This window comes from Pyxicephalus adspersus, chromosome 9 (assembly GCF_032062135.1).
Source record: "Pyxicephalus adspersus chromosome 9, UCB_Pads_2.0, whole genome shotgun sequence".
In the NCBI taxonomy this organism is placed as follows: Eukaryota; Metazoa; Chordata; class Amphibia; order Anura; family Pyxicephalidae; genus Pyxicephalus; species Pyxicephalus adspersus.
The window spans coordinates 52,615,446-52,634,612 of record NC_092866.1 but is presented as its reverse complement, the minus strand read 5'-3'; the positions used below and the strand labels follow the sequence as shown (position 1 = coordinate 52,634,612).

At 40.2% G+C, this 19,167-nt stretch overlaps 1 protein-coding gene across 1 annotated transcript; it reads right to left on the bottom strand.

The window, feature by feature from the left end:
• Positions 1-1,646: 1,646 nt before the first annotated feature.
• ACP2 (acid phosphatase 2, lysosomal) lies at positions 1,647-18,464 on the bottom strand. Its single transcript, XM_072421547.1, has 11 exons — positions 18,246-18,464; positions 14,349-14,444; positions 12,937-13,023; positions 11,595-11,747; positions 11,396-11,494; positions 11,229-11,318; positions 9,852-9,984; positions 8,363-8,448; positions 6,951-7,057; positions 5,715-5,911; positions 1,647-5,064 (listed from the first exon to the last, which is right to left on the bottom strand). The coding sequence occupies exons 1-11, from the start codon at positions 18,366-18,368 to the stop codon at positions 4,928-4,930; spliced, it is 1,308 nt and encodes a 435-aa protein (XP_072277648.1). The 5' UTR covers positions 18,369-18,464; the 3' UTR covers positions 1,647-4,927.
• Positions 18,465-19,167: the final 703 nt, after the last annotated feature.

The following is a 19,167-nucleotide window of genomic DNA, read 5'->3' as shown; positions in this document are numbered from 1 at the left end:
TCTAAAGTTTGGTTCTGCTTATAGGCTGGTATGCCTTTTCAATTGTGTTCTGTCTCTTACAAACCTCACTACTACATACCCACCATTCCATATCTCCCCTCCTATTGTGTGTTGCTTCCCCACCTCTTAGATTGTAAGCTCCTCTGGGCAGGTACCGCTCCTCCTACTGTGTCACTGTCTTGTTATTTGCAACCCTTAATAATTGTACAACGCTGCCTAATATGTTGGTGTTCTATAAATACTGTTTATTAATAATAATGATACTGTGTTACAATAGGCTCCTCAGTAACTACTTGTGTATTAATACAACTCTTGGGATGTTATAATAGGAGGTATCATTCAAAAATAAAATTCAGTTCCCTTTTTTGCCTTGGTGTAAAAAAATACTTCCTGCCTGGTTGGTGTTCTGATCCTCTGCCCCAAATACTTTCTGAATCCCTGACCCAGAATGAGTATGCAGCTCAGGTGTTCAACTGATTGCTACACAACTTCACCCACAGTTATCTCCATGCTTGTTATAAATGCAATTGAATCTACTGAAACCAAAATATCAGCATTAGTTCCCAGCAATTTTATTCTTTAGAATGAGTTTATCAATGGAACCTTTTATATTCTTCCAGTGATAGGTCCTCTTTAGGTAACGGTCAGTTCTTGTCTGGGATTTGCTATTAGGTTGATTTACCTAACAATGTCTGCTGCGTTCCTGACATTACGTTTGTGAACTGCATAAAGCAACACACCGTGCCATGGTTTATATATCTACAGTACCTTCTGATATTTCCAGATAGTGAGTGCCACTTTTAGCTGCATGTGGGGGCAGTGGAAGTGGCCCTATCCTTTCACCTCCCACAAACTGGAGCAGAAAATAATGCTTTCAAGGCTTCAACAAGTCTGCATGAAAACTCTGCAAACTCTTGCTGTACACACTTTTATTCTAGTTGAAGCCATGTTAATAATGGTAATAAGGTCTTAGTCTGGAGAGATTTTTGTGAGCAATGTTCAAGGGAAATTGATATATTGTACAGGAACGCATGGATGGGTTTTTTGCCATCCGGTCTCCATAGGTGGCAAGGTATTGGGACCCGTGGTTGGTATAGTAACCAATAGCTGCATGTTTATTAGAAACTGTTTCAGGATCCCAAGCTCTGAAAGGTTAGGCGGGTCTTTTCATTACACCCCAGAACCTGTACAATGAGGAAGTCTTACCTAGACAGAACCTGGTGTATAGGAATTACCTGTGCTGGTGAGTGGATCCTAAATCCCAGGGAGTTCTGGGAGATTTGTGTTACCGGAGTTGAAGTGAATGTTTAGGTGTGGTAACTGGAGTTTGGATCTAGGACCCTGGTACCAAAGTGGAAAGCACTCCAACAGCAGAAGCTACAATCACAAGGTTTTGGACTATTTTGTGAGTGCCTTTTGTCAGTTTTTTGTCTGGAAGTTTGTTTTTGTTAATATTCTGCTAAAAGAAAGCAAATAATTGTTTGCTGAAAAAGCTGTTATATAAAATAAAAGGCATATATGATAAAATCAAATACACATTATAGGATTGTACTGATTAATAAATACCTTGTAGTTGGTGCTGTTTTTTAGGAGAAAACTTTTCAGTACATCTCCAGCTCTGCCCATTCACAATAATAAGACTTAAAGACCACCTCCTCTTTTTATTTTGAATGTCACATTATTTAAATTTTGGTCATTTCACAAAGATAGAACACAAAAAAACATTACAACAAATTAAAATGATTGTGCACAAAACAATCAGACATCTTTAAAATGATACAGAGGTAATTATAATGGTTACTGCAGATTGTGTTCTGTTTGGTAAACGTTTTGAAGGACACTGGGTACCAACTTGAAAAGGAAATTGTACAGAAAATGTTACCCTGAGCAACTAAACAGTTTATAGTTGTAGTTAAAGATCAAATAAAGACAATGATTAAACCAGTACTATTATATAGACTGAGCAGTGGAAGAGTCGGCTCTTTATTATATACCCATTGGTAAAAAAAATCCGTTGTAGGCAGATTATATATTTAATATGTATCAGTCACCAATGGAAGCAGTTAGAGAAGAATCAATCCAGTGTTCTCCCCGGACTCTTTTAGTTGGGTGCAGCACCCAGCACTTTTCAAAAGCCACCTAGCTGTCATCTATCTGCGAGTAAAAGCAGCCTGCCAGAAGAAAGGCAGATTTATACTTTGTATCTTTTTCCACTTCCTATCTTTTGGCAACAACTGACAAGCTACCATCCCTCACTGTACCGTTCTTTTACATGGAGCGATCATTATACTGAGAGGGGATCACAGAGCTCCAGCACTGATCACTATTTGCTGCTCACAGCAGTGCCTTGGTATACCAAAATGTAGATTTACTGTATAAGGCTTAGGTTACATTAGATGTTTAAATGCTGAAAACTTCTTGCGGAAATGTGTAACTTTGTAACAAATGGTTCAGTTTTTGTCCTTTGCCTGAAAAATCCAAGTAGTTACCTCCTGTTGTCTCTCCCACGGCCTAGCAGTTGCTGGGCACATTAAAATGGGTCACTTTAAAAAAGCAGTGGACAGTTGGGGCATAATAGAAAGACAATGGAAAAATGGTGCATACTAAGGAAGGCAATACAAAGTTTGATGTAACATTCAAGGGTGGTTAGCTACCTCCCCAACCCTCTCTATAGACTTTAAATAGAACCACCTTAGTGGGTGTTGGCACGTTAAAATGGGAGAGAAAGGGAGGGATTGTCCTCTGGCCCCCACAACCCCAGAAGGGTGAAGCCGAAATATTAACCTGAGCAATTCTTTAGGCGTCGCATGTTGTCCTGCCTTTTTTTATCCACCCAGCTATAGCTTCCCCTCCACCCGGCTAAAAACAATTTCTGGAGAGAACACTGCAATGTATGGGCTATCAATTCATTTTGAACTTGTCATATATTATGAACTGTTTTCCAAGCAATAATATGTTACTGCAATTAAAAGTTTTTTAAAATGTTTTTTTCCCCAAGATAATTAACATATCAGTCAACAAAAATAAGACAACAGCAGTCTTTAAAAATGTTCAAGAATCTGACAGTATGACGCCAAAAACCCAAAGGTCCCATTTTAAAAAACACAAAGGTAAAAACACATACACATATTTAAAAAATATCTTACTGCCTGGACAGAATATAGCTGGAGTATAACGGACTACCACAGAAAAAAAACATACAATATCCTTTAATACTAGATAGGTGCAGCTATAAAGCCAACTGCATGGTTTGCTACATACCAAAAAACACATAAACCATTTACAAAACATGGGGCCTGATTTATTAAACCTCCCCAAGAATAGAGAAGATAAGTTATCATGGGTGGACCAGGGTGTGGATCTGTTCCAGGATTGAAAACATTTGCCAAATAATAGCAAATTATTTTAGGAAACCCATTCCAGGTGGATCATCTAGGTTTACCCACGATAGTCTGGAGCTTTAAAAGATCAGTAAGTAAACTCGAGAAAAGGAAATATAGATTATCCCTTATTGCCTTTCTAGAATTCTTCTTCTTTAATACCACTTTTCACTTAAGTGAAAACAATTTCTATTGTACAGCTCTACTACACCTTCTTACTTCTTCCTAAAAGTCAAAATGCGGACTTGACAAATGCCGCAAAATACATAATGGGGATGGAGCCGGTGTGTATAAATAATTTCCTAGGAATCTTTCGTACGTTTATATTTCCTGCTTTTTCCCAGCAATACACTTCTCTAACACAAATGGCTTAGAAAAAAAGCCACCATTTTATTGTAAAGTTGCATTCTTCTGGGATTCTGAGCTCCCAGCTCTTGCCTGAAAGCAAGGTGACATTACCTGTGCCACCCACAGGAATAGAAGGCTAGGAATAAGTTTTTTTTTTACATTTCTTTTTGTTTACAGTTTATTTGGAACCATTTCTACTGGGGAAGTTGAAGGATAACAAAAAGTGGATCCTCCATTTAGCATAAAAGGTCCATTTTAAGAGACTCTGCTGAACTTTTTTCTTCAGCAAGTGAATCACTTCAAGACAACATTAAGAGCTTGAAAATATATCAATATATATAGCAGTAGCAAGAGGAAAATAAAAAACACACAGCACATAAAGGGGGAAGGCAGCTGACACACCTAGATGTGAGCCTAATGATAAAGATTCCTTAGCAAGCTTATTTCCCAAAGATAACAGAGCAGGTAGTTATTAATTGAGAGGGGATTTCAAAAGTCCACCTTGACACCAGAACATAAAGAGGCTTTTTAAACATGTTAGGTAGACAGGATCATCTCTCCGATTAAAGGTTCCGTCGGGGAACATAACCCAAAAACTGAAGCTGAGCATCCCATCGGATTCTAGGAGAACTTGCAATTAAGTTATTAAGCTACCACATGGCTGTTATCTATTGCAGCACCACTATATTTCATTATTCTAGGTTCTAAAAACAAGTGCAAGAATATCACAGACACCAAATCAAGGGCATCCTTGATGCCACTGTAGTGGTAACGTCTGTGTTGCTTACGGATACACCAAGTGTTCTACATTCTTCTTCTGCAGCCAGCACAGAGAAGTAAAAGCTAACGGACAGAATAATCTTCTTAAAGTAGCAGCCCAAGAACTATATTATACCCACAGTGTACTCTAAACAGGGACACCCATGTCATTAGAATCATCCTAAACATTTCACAAGAATCAATGTGCAGACATCCCCATCCATGTTATTGATTGCATTGTTTTGTTCCTATTTTCAATCTTCTTTAAAAGTAAAATCAACATCTCTTGTTGATTCAAAACTTAAAAGCATTTCAATATTAAAATCCCACTTAAAAGGAAAAAAAAAAAAAAAAAAGTATCCCTCGGTTGCCTCTCACTGGATCATCGGGGTTGAGGGGCAGCAAGGCCACATGTATTAGTGCAGAGTGCTACCTGTCCATCAGCTGTGTTCCTCCCCCATATCTGAAACATGCTGGTAGCCAATGGTTTGTGATTTCTGTCGAAAAAGAATTGTGAGCAGGAGGATGATGAGGAGAAAGAGGATACATCCACAGGCGATCAGTCCGATGACGATTTCTGAAAAAAGGACGGCAAATATAAATTCTTGTTTCCAATAACTGTGGAACTCCTAATGACCCAACACAGAGGCCCTGATTTAAGAAAGCTAACGCTGGAGAAGATACACTTTCATCAGTGAACCTGGGTGATTCAGCAAACCTGGAATGGATCCTGTCCAGGTTTTAAAACATTTGATAACAAATAATAAATGATGTAAGAAATCCATTCCAGGTTTGCAGGATCACTCAGGTTCACTGATGAAATGTATCTTCTTCAGCCTTGGAGAGCTTTAATAAATCAGGCCAAAGTAAGGAAGAGGCTCAGGATTTGGAGAATACAGTCCTTTTCTTTTCAGATAGGCCACCTAATATAATCTCAGATACTAAAACAAATTCAGTATATTCAGTATACCTTTTTAACGAGTAGTTGTTTCCAATGTTTTATGTTTATCATCTATCATGTCTACTTTTCCTTCTTTTATTCATTAACAATAATAAACCTGTAGCTGGCATATGGACCTACAAATATTTATATACTCTTAATAAATAAATAAGCATTAACCCCCTTAGAGGTATTCCCAAGTGTGTCTCAGGGTGGATTTACCACGCAAAAAGTGGTAATCCCGAGTCACACTGGGGGTCGCTAAAAACATAAAAAAAAACACTTACCTTGTTCCATTGTTGTCCCCCGGGGTCCTGCTGGTCCCTGCAGCTCTTCGGGACACATCTTCTTCCTTCGATTTTCAGCCAGCGACTGCAGAGACGTTCTCCGGGGTTTCCCAGTGACGTTGGTGCGGGCGGAAAGAGTGGCGGGAAATTCAAATATTTTTGTATTGGATTCAATACAAAATAACTGAGAAATCTTTAGATAATATTCATATAAATAAATAAATAAATAAATATATATATATATATATATATATAAAAATATATACCGTGTTTCCCCGAAAGTAAGACCTACCCCGAAAATAAGACCTAGCACTTTTCCCCCAACCTGCCCTAATATAAGACCTATGACCAAATAAAGAACATTTATCAATTGCCTCTGATGACCTCCCCTCCTGAAAATGCTAGATGCTTGGCCAATATTCTGAGCCTATGGCTTCAAAACTCTAGGTCACTAACATAGAACAAATACACAAGTAAGGTGGTAAGGTTGTATGACCTTCTGACTTTTTTTGACCCCCATACTTGTTCTGTAAGCTTTAAGTAAAAGGCCTAGTACAAGAGCTAGTTATAATCAGGCATTTTATATGGCGCTGACATTTCTTACAGCGCTGTACATAATTTATTGTCAGGTTGTTGTCCCTATGACAATCTAGTCCCCCTAACATAGTGTAAAAATTACGTTTGGGGGATAAGACAGTACCTTTTTGGGATGTGGGAAGAAGTGCCCAAGGGAATCTCTCACAAACACATGAAGAACATATTTCCATACATGTGTTCCTGGTGGAGATTTAAACTTGGGACCCTATAGTGGCTGTCATACGAAAGTAGTATAATCTGGTGATCTATAGTGGTAATTAGGCCAGAGTACACACAATAAATATGAGGACTGGAGTATGTTAGTGCAAAAGTGCATTCAGTTTAAAAGGTATGATCAAAAGATGAGAAGTGGCCAGTGGATAGCCACTTACATGAATGAGGAAAAATAAGGCAATAGCATTATTTGTGTATAAAAAATGCCATTTGTCGAGCGAACAACCTGTTAACGAACAGACGCGAAGAACCATCCAGCCAGGCTCCATCTGTCACCTTTTCTATCACGATATAGATTTATCTAGTCTCTATACATCTGATCTTATGTGTTTTTATTAAACAAAAAGTAGCTTAAAACAATATAACTAAATATCCCTAACAAAAATAAAGTCAGAAAAGGATATAAAGAAAAGTGTATGTATATACCCAGGGTTCTCTTCATACAGCTCGAACATATGGCAGGATGCATACGGAGACTGCTTCCCATTGTACACATCTAGGGCCATCTGTAAAGCACCAAGTGTGGTGTCATGCTAAAGGAGAAAAAAAAAATAAGCAGATTAATATTTTACCAGTGTTCTCCTCAGCCGCTTTTAACCAGAGGCACCACCCTGCACTTTCAGTAACCACGTAGGCTAGGTTTTGTGTAGGGAGAGCTTTCTGTGAGTACAGACAGCCTACCAGCTCTGCTGCTAGAGGAGGATACTTTGTAACTTTTTTACTTCCCATCTTCTGGGAGCAAAACTTATAAGTTAGGAGCCTTCACTGTAAGCATGCTTTACATGAAGCTATCATCATGGGGAGAGGGGATCAGAGAGCTACAGATCACTAACTATTTGCTGCCCACAGGAGATCCCTGGTGTACCAGTAAGCAATAACCAGCAGATTTACTGTAAAACACTTAGTTTACATTAGCGGTTTAACGGCTTAAAACTTCTTGCAAAAATAGGAAACTTTTTCACGTTTTTCTAGATGCTACATGCAATATTTAAAGGCAGTTGGCTACTTCTCCAGCCATCTTCATTGACCTGAATCGGAACCGCTTGTCACCTCTATGGAAGTGTTTTTAAGCATTTGCAAATGTACTTGAAAAAAGTGTGAAAATTCCTAGCAGTTACCTCTTGTTGCGCCTCCTGGGGCCTAGTGGTTGCTGGGCACATTAAAAGAGCATTGGACAGTTGGGGCATAATGGAATGACAATGGAATAATGGTGCATCCAAAGGAGGAAGGCAATACAAAATTTGACAAGAGTATAGTTTTTATAACTGGCAACACCCCTTCTCAAAGGGTGTACAAAAATAAAGATTTAGGAGTTGGAGCAGTTCTTTTATTTAAAGCACACTTTTTGCAGCACAATGTGTTGCTGGCAGTACAACCAGATGAAAATAAAGGAGGGAGGGAGAGTAGGTTGAAAAAAAAAATGAATGCAGTCACCATATCTAGGGACTAGTAAGCTGCAATATATTCCATTTTTTTTCTTGGGTTTAGAAATCTTACGGACTAATTGCAAAATATAAACGCAACATTACTGAGAATGAAGATGATATGAGTACAACCTTATCGCTATAGAAGTATGCAAAACAGGAGGCAGTCACTTACATTTTGCAACAACATAGAACCAGCATGTCCCAGGCAAATGCTATTAATAATCAAAACCATAAATTGTCAGGCCAAAGCTGGGGAACTAGCAGGGTCAGTGGACAATATTACAGTCAAAATGCTAAAAGTATCAATGGACAAGTGTTACAAGTACTCTATTAGGAGCTGAACAAAACACATAATGCACATTAAACATGGGGAAAAAAATAAAAAGCACCGTTCGTGCAATTATAACTTACTGATGAGTAGGCAATGAGCTTAAGGCTACTATTGGCATTGTGTGCAGCTGCTGTTATATTCTTCAGAATCTGTGCCACCAGGACACCTGAGTAAAAACAAAATGTATATATTTAAGGATCAATCTACTAAAACGAATGACATACCTTAAAGCAGTGGTCACCAACCTTTCTGACAGCAGGGCCCGGCCCATTTGCAGCCCCCGACTCACCAGCCTTGGACTGGCACCAATCTGTGGCCCGGGGGTTAAGGACCTCTACCTTTAAGGATAACCATAAATCACAGTAAATTACTAGTAATTTACTGGATCAAACAGAACTCATCATCCCCCCTCCCTCAAATTCTAAATCTCCCCCCAACATATTCCTAACTATTAACAACAATTCGTCCCTCCCCTCTGGCATGTTGTTTTGGCGTCACCTTATCCCAGTTCTTGTCCCACTTATATTTCTGACCTGGTAAATAAATATTCCCCCCCTGCTCTCTCCACTCCTCCAATGACCTACTAATGACTTCCTCACTCATAACCTCATCACCTGCATGGCTCCAAGACTTTTTTTAGAGCTTGCCCGACTCTCTGGAATGGTCTTCCCCATCCTATTCGGCTTGCTCCTACTTTCTGCTCATTTAAAAGAGCACTCAAAACCTATTTTTTCAAACTTGCCTACCCATCTCCTTCTGTCTATTGATACTGTCACTACTTCTCACCACTAAATATCTCCCCTCCTATTGTGTGGTAATTCCCCCACCTCCTATATTGTAAGCTCTTCGGGGCAGGGTCCTCTCCTCGTGTGTCTTTGTCTGTATTCGTCTGTCATTTGCAACCCCTATTTATTATACAGCGCTGCGTAATATGTTAGCACTATATAAATCCTGTTTAGTAATAATAGTAATCTTTTGCCTCCCACCTGTAGAAATGTAAGTTGGCTCTACCTATCATAGATATATGAGTATGTAGATAGTCTTACCATAGTTTCATCTCCCCGAGCCACACTCTGGATAGCTAAAAAAATAAAAAATAAAGTCTTACCTGGTCCCATCGGACTCCTCCAGTGTCCTGCCAGTCTTGAGTTGCGTCCCCCGGTGAGTGTGCCGACGTTCCCTTATGACGTCGGTGCTTGCATCATTGCGTGCGGGAGTGTGGTGGCATATTCAAATTATTTTGTATTGGATTCAATACAAAATAACTGCATTGAATCCAATAGTAATCGTTTTACACACATATATTTATATATACATATACTTATATATATATATATATATATATTTATTTATTTGCAAACACCAAACACTGAATCCAATAAAGTGGTTAAAAAAAATTCTCAACAATTAAAATGATCATGTGACCACCATATAGATGACATAAATTAGGGTTTACCGTTATTGTGATTCTGTGGTTTATGCACCAATATTTTCATGTATTTATTCTATGCTCTTAATACAAAAGTGGTGATAATGGTTTATGTGTTCTGTCATTTAATGTTTACCCACCTCCCTGCAGACGAGCTTTCTTCTCCTGTTCAATGATTCCAAACAGGAACCTGAAACTGAAATCCTTCAATTCAGTCAGTCGTGCCAAAACCTCTGGTGTTGCCCAGGAGGGAAGACTCAGGTTATGCTTTGCCTAGGGGGATCAATTTCAGAAATATTACTTTACATTATGAATAAAAAAGTTGATCCAAGAACTGGGTATATGTAGCAAATTTTTATGGGGAAATGTTGCTTCCAGAAGTTTCTTTCCTGGAGACCTGAAACAACACTTCCTACTACAGGCTAACAATGCTTAGTCACTGCCTAACGATCAACAGAATAAGCAATATTATGGATAAGACAATTGGCCAAATGAAGGAAATTCATGCATGCTTACAACACTGCTGCCCATTGCAAAGCAATAGCTAAGTGTGGTCAGTGTGCATAGCAAGTGTCTGGATCTCTTTAGAACAGATTCCAATTATTTATTTGTTTAAGAAAATTGTACAACATGATGCAAAAAGCATCAAAACTTATTAAAGGTTTACATATAGATTTAAAAAAGGTTTTATTTGCCACAAATGGTAGTTTTTCTACCTGCCTGTTTGACAAATGTAAGGAAAAAATATCAGCCACAATAGGAGAGCTTTGTTTTATTGAGTCAGCTGAACCATGAACTTGATGTGAGAAGAATATGGCTGCTTCTGTGTACATTTAAAATTACAAAATATATACAGAAACAAGGTTTTAAAAACACAAGCTTTCATTTAAAATGTTATCATTGCCTGGGATTCTGTATCTCAAAGCCTTTAAAACTTAGTGTTTGGATGGCTAAACTGCCATGGAGCCCTACCATTGCCACCTAAAATGCTCATTCCCAAACAGGACTAGGTCACGAATAGTCAAACTTAAGCCACTCCCTTGCTCCTCCTGTAAGGAAGTTGACAGCAACTCCCATCAGTCATCATGAGGATATGGCTGTTTCTGTAAGAACTCTCCAAGATAGGAACTTCATTGTCTTTGGAACAATTTCCCTTAATTTCCTGCAGCATCTCCAGGAAAGGAAATAAAGGGAAATATCCACAATGAAACAAAACCAACAAACAATGACCCTGAGGGTTGTAGCCCCTCCTCATTCTATTCAAAACTAAAAAGAAAATGTTTTGGCTTGTCATACACTTTACATATTTATTTCACCTTTCAAAATTAGATTTTTTGAAAGTATCTCCAATATTGAATACTTTGTCATACAATTTAATAGAGCTGACATTAGCATTAAAAGTGCAAAAGTAACCAATCACAAAACATTTTCTCTGTTGTGTTTTACAAGGAAATATATGTATATGTATATGTTTATCTGTAAACAATAATAAGGATAATGTTTTCTTGCATACTGACCTCACAAAAGAGAATGTCTGAGATCGTCCACACAGATTCTAAGGAGCAGTCAGACAGTCCAGTCTTATTTGCCACCATTTGTAGGAAGTCCTATTAAAACAGAGACTATATGAGTGTATCTGGCTTGACTTATCTGGTTTGATATTACTGTTCCTCTATGACCTTACCATATTGTCTTTTGTCTTGTTTACATACTCTGGGGAGTGTCGTGTCTTCTCTTGCAATTCCATATATTTTGGACATGGCAGTATAGGAAACTTCAGAAGCTATTTCAACAAGAACAAAGAAAAATGTACACGTGTTTGAGTGGTCATGACCTATACAGCCAACCACCATGTTGTCAGTTACATAGTCATCGTTACTTACTCGTTCTTCGGAATCTGGCACTGTATGCACTGGAATTGGCTGCCAGGTGAGGTTTGGGAGGAATACCTGGATGCCTTCTGGTGGGTACAGACCTGCCAGGTTAGCCTCGGCGCTCATTAATGTCCGATCCACATCCGTACTTCTTACATAGATCTGAATAAAAGGAGAAGAGAAACAGAGTTATACAGAATCATACTATCGTCATCGTCACAACATTTCTTCACTACAATTAAGTAAGATAGCATTCTAATGTGAACCAGACTAGACCTAGGTGCACAGTGCTGAAGTGCAGGAACTTGTGTTATTAATACATGTGTCCTTGTGGAGCACCCATTAATCTTAAACACATGCCCCTGTAAGGACTTGCACTTACTGGTACTTAGTCCTGCCCATCATTTACCTGTAAAGCGTGGTAGCCTCTACTGCACACTGAAAATCTGCAGAATAATACGGTACGTACAATGCTTAGAACTGGGTGAGGGGGTGAAAATTTCAGAAGTAAGGGGCACAATGTGTACAAGGATTGGGACTAACCAGAATCTTGCACATGCAAGATTTATGATCAGTAACTTTTTTCACAACACATTAACAGAAAGGTTTTACAAGTTAAAAAATGTTTCTTATCAATAACACCAGTCTCTTAATATTGAAAATTCCAATAAGGTCCTTGCTCCCCATGCAGTTTTACTCCTGCTGCACATTTACTATTGGATGCAAAATAAATTAAAGATCCAAAATGGAGCATGGGAAATCTTGTATTAGTTAATGGTGTGAGGGTAGGATTTAGGAGCACAGCCCTTAAGCTGCGTACACATGTGCAATTTTTGTCGTTGGAAAGGATCTTTCACGATCCTTTGCAACGACAAGGGACTGCACGATGTATGAACGGTGCTGTACATACAGCACCGTTCATGCTCTATGGAGAGGGTAGGGGGAGAGCGACGGAGCAGCACCCTGCTGCGCGCTCGCCCCCTTCCCTTTCATTAGGATCGGTTGTCGTCCATCGTCCGTGGATCCGGCAGGACGGTTGTTCGGACGATGGACGACACCGACTGTACACACGGCATATTTTCGCCCGATATTTGGCCAATGCCGATTATCGGGCGATAAAAATCTGCCGTGTGTACGTAGCTTTAGAAGTTGCTATTTATCATGAAAATGATCATACTGAGTAATGTAGATAAGCAGACAAAGCTGGCATTGTACTGACAAACACAGTACTGTGCAGAAGAGACTTGGCTTTCTATACAGGAGAGGCTTGGAAAGTTCTTTAGATATTATAATAAAGTCATTGCATGCATTTACTTTAGATACTAAATAGTTCGTAATGATGATTTCTTACCTCATGACGGTCATAGGTCTCATTAAGGAATCCTTTGTATCGATCTCGCAGTGTTTGTCCCAAATCCCAGTGCTGTTTCATTCCAATCTAAAAGCAGAATGCAAATACAATGCACATCAAAGAATTTACATTACACAGTATCAATAAGATTAGATCTATTAAGTATCATGATGCTTGGCAAACTTACCGATATAAAGAACTATATATCTATACTTTAGAGACTTTGTAGCATCCAAACCACAGAAAATAATTACACACAAATTTTAAAGCTCAGGTGGACAGACTCCCGTTGGAGCACAAATTGCAGGGCTGTTAAATATGAAGCCATAGTAGTTTTGTTTGAAGAAAGTAGAGAAAAGCAGAGGATTCTTTTGGCACACAATCATGTATGCAATGTATTAAAAAAACACGAACATTATGAAATACAACAGTATCTTTGCATTCACATGTATTAATGCTCAGTATACATGCAGCACGTGTGGCTCAGGGGTTAGCACACTGGCCTTTGCAAGTTCAAATCTTGGCCAGGACACTATCTGCATGGAGTTTGCAGGTTCTCCCTGTGTTAGCATGGGTTTCCTCTGTGTACTCCAGTTTCCTCCCACATCCTAAAAACATGCAGTTAAGTTAACTGGCTTTAGACTGTATTAAAGACATATGACTATGGTAGGGATATTAGATTGTGAGCCACTTTGAGGGACAGCCAGTGACATGACTATGGACTTTGTACAGCACTGCATAATATGTCGGCGAGATACTGTGTAAAAATATTATTAATTAACATGACAAGTAGAAAATGAGAATGACATGATCATCACATAGAATGTGTTAGTTAATATACATTTATCGTGGATATTTACTCGTTTTACAGAGATGCTTCTGTTTATTATCCTGTAGCCCAAAATTTCTGGGCCAACAGGAATAGATATGCTGAAAAAGATTGTAAAGTGATTTTTACAGTAACCCAGTAACCCTTTTTTCCCTGGTCTGGTGCCTATTACTGGAATCTTTGTTCTATAGCTGGACTACGCTACTGGAGGAATCTCCACATCTGGCACATTTTCAGGCTTGTTGATTAGCAATGTCCCTGCTGTATTCTGTGGTTCCTCCATTAGTCTTATGCCACTATAATAAACACTAGTGACATAGGGACCAGAGAGTCCTATGTAGGGAGATTCTTGCTCTACAAGAGGGCAAACATCAGGGAACGGGCATGAACACGCTTGTATATGCAATATTCTTTACAGGTCCTGCTTTGTGAGGTTTGGTATCACAGTGATAAAAAACAGTGAACAAAAATGGCTTCTGTGTAATCAGATGGATAACAGAATAAATATCAAAAGAAGCATGGGAGCTAATGTTGTGTAAAAATTTACATTATTACAAACAGAAAGACAATTATATAAATGTACCTGTGTGAGCTGCCCAAATCCCTGGGGCCAGGCACTTTCCTGATGGGGATCCTTTGGGTAGGACCTGACTGGGGACCGGTCACCATGACGATATACCTGCAGGAGTAACGATGGAGTAATCATAAATCAAGACAATAGGACTTCTTCATCAGGGGTGGAGGAAATATAAAATTATCAGACAGTAGCTAAACATTTACTGTAAATCCATTAAAACCAATAGAAACAAGTCATAGAAGTGAAAAATGAATATTAGTGGGTCTGTAGTCAGAATTTGCCCTTTTCCCTTTCCATGTTACTACCCCAATCTGTCTCTCTCACAAAGCTATGCATAGGATGTAAAGAGAACCAGTCACCAATGATATGAGCCGGGTATACTGATCTGTCCTGGTTTTACTTTTGTTTATCCTCTCTAAACATCCTAAATTGTCAAAACACTGCTCTGACCCCACCCCCTGGGCTCTCCATTGTGCCGTGGCAATGAAGAGGAGGCTGCGGAGGATCATGGGAGAAGCGTGACATCATCAGTCAAAGAGGGGGGAAAAAAAAACACTAAACTTGCTGACCAATTAGAGCAGTGGGGGTGGTGTAGAATGTGATTAAATCTTCCAATAGGGATAAATGATATGGTGACAACTCTACAATATTTCCCAAAGCCTGGTGGGGAAAGTGCTGGATGTATCACCCAGGTAAAGGTTTTATGGCTGCAGGAGATGTTTGTATTGTCTGGCTTTTCAGTGGGATTTTTGTAAAGTCAGATTGTAAGGGTCCTGGAGCCTGAGAAATGAATGGGAGGGTTTCCCTGGTCCACCTGATTCATGTCTGGGTTTTCACCTGTGGAGGTGGAGCACAGGTGTGCTATTTATCCAAAAATCATTATAGTGCCAGAAGCTCAGTGTGATCTCAGTATTTCCCTTGGTCTTAGGCTGGATTTACATTCCTTTAAATATCTCTATGGTTTCAAGCAAGGCTGTCTTCAGGACTCAGGTGTCTACCATATGTGGGCAAAACACAAGACAGCAGGCAAGATGGGTGCTTTACAGTGGACTTATCACCACATTGTTAATATCATATAAAAGGGTGTATATCCCTTTTATACAGTGCATAAAATGTTTTTGTTTTTAAAACTTTTTTAAAAAACATTTTTGGGGAGGTCTCCTTCTCTTCCATTTTACTTTCACAGAAGTAAAGGGGAGACCCGTAGCTTCCTTGGATACTTGCATCATATATCCCAGGATGCTGTGGGCTGCACCTTCAGAAAATGCCCAAGATGAGACTTGTGTCATCAATGGCTTTACCATAATGTAAACAAAATGTGTTTGATGTCTTTCAAGTGCAGTAAGTCCACCCATTCTTACACCTGTGCAGCGCGAGTTTGGGCAACCTGAAGAAAGAACCTGAAAGTGAAGATGGCCACCAATTCAATTCATCCAGCACTACATAAAAAAAGAGAAGCCAAGACTGCGTGGGACTTGCTGGCGTCAGTTTGTGGAGGAATCAAGGATTTTTCACAGGAAAAAAATTTTTTTGTTCTGTTTTAAGGCTCCAGAAGATGTTTGTGATGTATGGTTTTGTGGAAAGCTGGATTGTTAGGGTCCACCAGATTCATGTCTAGGTTTTCACCTGTACAGGTGGAGCACAGGTGTGCGATTTAATCAGGAAGCAAAATACTGCCAGGAGCTCCGTGTGATCAGTTGTGAGGGAACAGAGCACCTCAGGACAAACACTGCACTATATGTATGTCTGCTGTATAGCCAGGAATGAGGTTCCTGGACCTTTTATAACATAAATAACTTTCAAGACTTCAGGACACCCCTCTATATTTACTATATCTACAGCTCGCAGTATATTAGTGTCAATGGGATGAATGTCTCTTACATTACAGTGCACAGATAGCCAAAAAGATGCTTGGTGGTCTTTGTTGCTCAAGTAATCCCTAGCAGGAGGAACCCTGATCTAGAAAATTATTTTATTTCTGTCTTGCTCAGTTGGTGTTGTGAGTGAGTTTGATGCTCAGTGAGCCATTGTTTTGCTGTTTATACAAGCCCAGGGCCTGAATTTATTTCAACCGGAGGCCTGCTATCTTGTTTTTGCAAGAAGGAGTTGCTTAAAGTGAAACCTTCACTAAAAAAGTAGGTCCCATGCTGTCCTTTCTTCTGACAAGGAAGGGACAGGTGACCCCATCCTCTGTCAACCAATCTTGCACTGCTCAGGTGTAAGATGGGGTGACGTGCCTTCCTGAAAATCTACAAACAAAATGTAATGATCTTGGGCCCTCTTTTTTACATTGTAGGAAAGCCCCTCGGAGAAGTGACAAGCCCCAAGGGAACAGCCTGCAGCCTCCTGGGACATGTGACTTCTAGACAACCTTTTTATGCAAGGTAAAAATTAGCCCCCCCCCCCCCTTTTTTTTGTGTGAAGCTCCTCTCCTTTGGTCTTTATCACTATGCAGAGCCTCCTGAGATACCCTGGCTGCTCCTTCTGCGCATGCCCAATATCGAGCATGCGCAGAAGGGGGGATGCCAATCTCATGCATTTGCACTCCCTATTTATGCTACGTCACCCGATCTACCATCAGGTGATGCAGGCAGAGGTCGGAAGATGGTGGTGCCTGGTGCTTCCTCCATGCCAGGAAGAAGGTGGATTACAGGATGGCGCAGGACTCAATCCAGAATAGTTTAGGAGGGATCTGTGAAAATAAAGGTGATTGTTTTTTATCGCTATCCGTTCCTACATCGTCCTGGAATTCCTATTTTTTTCCCCCGCTGTAAAGGGGGAAAAAAGAGAGCCGATCTCACTGCGCATGCATGAGATCACATCTCTTTATTTTACCCTCCCTAGCGGTAGTGCCAAGTGTGGTTCATGGTGAATTATTCATACTAAAAGCGGTAACCAGTGTGAGATCGGGTGATGTGCCAAGAAGACTGAGGAAGAAGGAATTGCCAGGGAGTTTTTAAGTCTTACCTGGTCCCCACGTTCCTGCGGCATCCTTCAGCGGTGTTGGTGGTGTCCTCCAGCCAGGCTACACAGATGCTGGAATCTGCGTCCCCGGCGTGTGAACAATAGGGGTGCGAGGCCAGGGGATGCAGATGCCGGCTGGGCAGTGTGAGCATGCGGCTGCAGGGCGGGAAATTTAAGATAATAAGTATTTTGAAATGTACCGTTTTGGCATTTAAAAATTCCTATTATTCAGACCACCAGGGAGGTTAAAAGAATAGAATGCTTCTACTGCACATGTCTGGGATCTCGGGCATGCGCAGAAGAAGCACCCCGAGCCTCCAGGATGTGTGACGTAGGTATCCCAGGAGGCTCTGCGCTCCCATTCGGTCTTGATCGCCAAGGTGAACGGTGTGTTGCTCCACCCTTTGGTTGGTGGCACTTTAAAAATAACATTTTCCCTTTACATATAATTTACATATAAATAACCCTTTTATGTAAAGTGAAAATGTTAAGTTGAGGTACGCTTTGAGGAATTCTTTTATGGTGCAACGACCGCATTTGCCTCTGCAACCATATTAATCTGAACCTCCATTCTGACCCTTTAAATGTCCAAGTGCCGCTGTCTCCAGGACCCATCATATGTGGGATCACCCATAGCAACGAAGCCTCCGTGTGGTCCAAAGGCAAGACAAGACGCTTTAAGACAATGGAAAGTGATTTTTCTCTCTAAATAGTGGTCAAATAAAATGGCTTTTTTTTTTTCTTTACTAACCCATGAAAGACAGAAACCTTTGCAATAACAAAGATGTATAATATACAGACATCTCATATATTAGCAGCCATGACCGGCACAATGTTGGAGTCACCCTAACGCTGCCACTTCCGGGTCTCCTCATAAACCAGGCAATGCAATACAATGATGACGTCACAAAGCCCCCGGCCTCCCTCCCCTTCACTTACCAAGGTGACGAAACGGAGCTGACGAGCTTCTGAGGTGTATACAGCGGCAGCCAGTACCTGGCCCAGTAACAGCACCGCTATGCCCCGCCAGGAGACCGAGCCCGGGCCGCTTCTATCAGCCATAGCTACCAATACGTCCGACCCCGGAATTCTGTCACTGAGAGTACAAATATGGCTGCCGTTAAAGCCGTGCTAAGCTGGTGTACAAAGACGTCTGCTGGTTGGTGAAACGTTGTCAGCTGACCAGACAATCACGTGATCGCGTCACATGGTTTTCTGCTGACTAAGGAAACGGGAGAAGTCTTGAAGCTCTGAATTCATTTTATTATGTTCATGTTTGTTATTTTAAATAAAGGAATCTAAATAAAAACTTAATAAATCTTATAAAGTGTACACTAAAAAAAGTGTGTAAAACAGGTCTTTATTTGGGTTCTTCCTATTACAGGGTGACAACTGGCCCTCAGTGTTGATGAAGCGCTGTCAGTCACATGCTATACCAGTGCGGAAACACATCACACAGGCATGCTCCGACTATATCACCATCAGGATGATGCCCCACAGCAATGATGTCCGCTTTCACTCTTTAGACCCCTTCCCAAATTGTGTGTAAGCAGACCTTCCATGTTAGTGTACAGTCCACTGTACTGTAAGAAATCCCAATAAAATAAATTGGCTGCTGCCAATGCATAAAAACCTGCATTATGCATGTTGTGGTGCAGTGTATTGCAGGTAAATTGGTGGCTACTCTATGTGTGCATATTGGCGTGCTCCTCTGAATGAATGCACACGGTACCATGCAAGCACTTGTGTGGGGTAAAACATGGCACAAGTATGAAGCCAGTCCTAAATGCCCCTGATCACCAAAAAAAAGCTGCCTAAAAACTTCTGCCTCCTAAAAGAGACAGAAAATATCACCTATAGA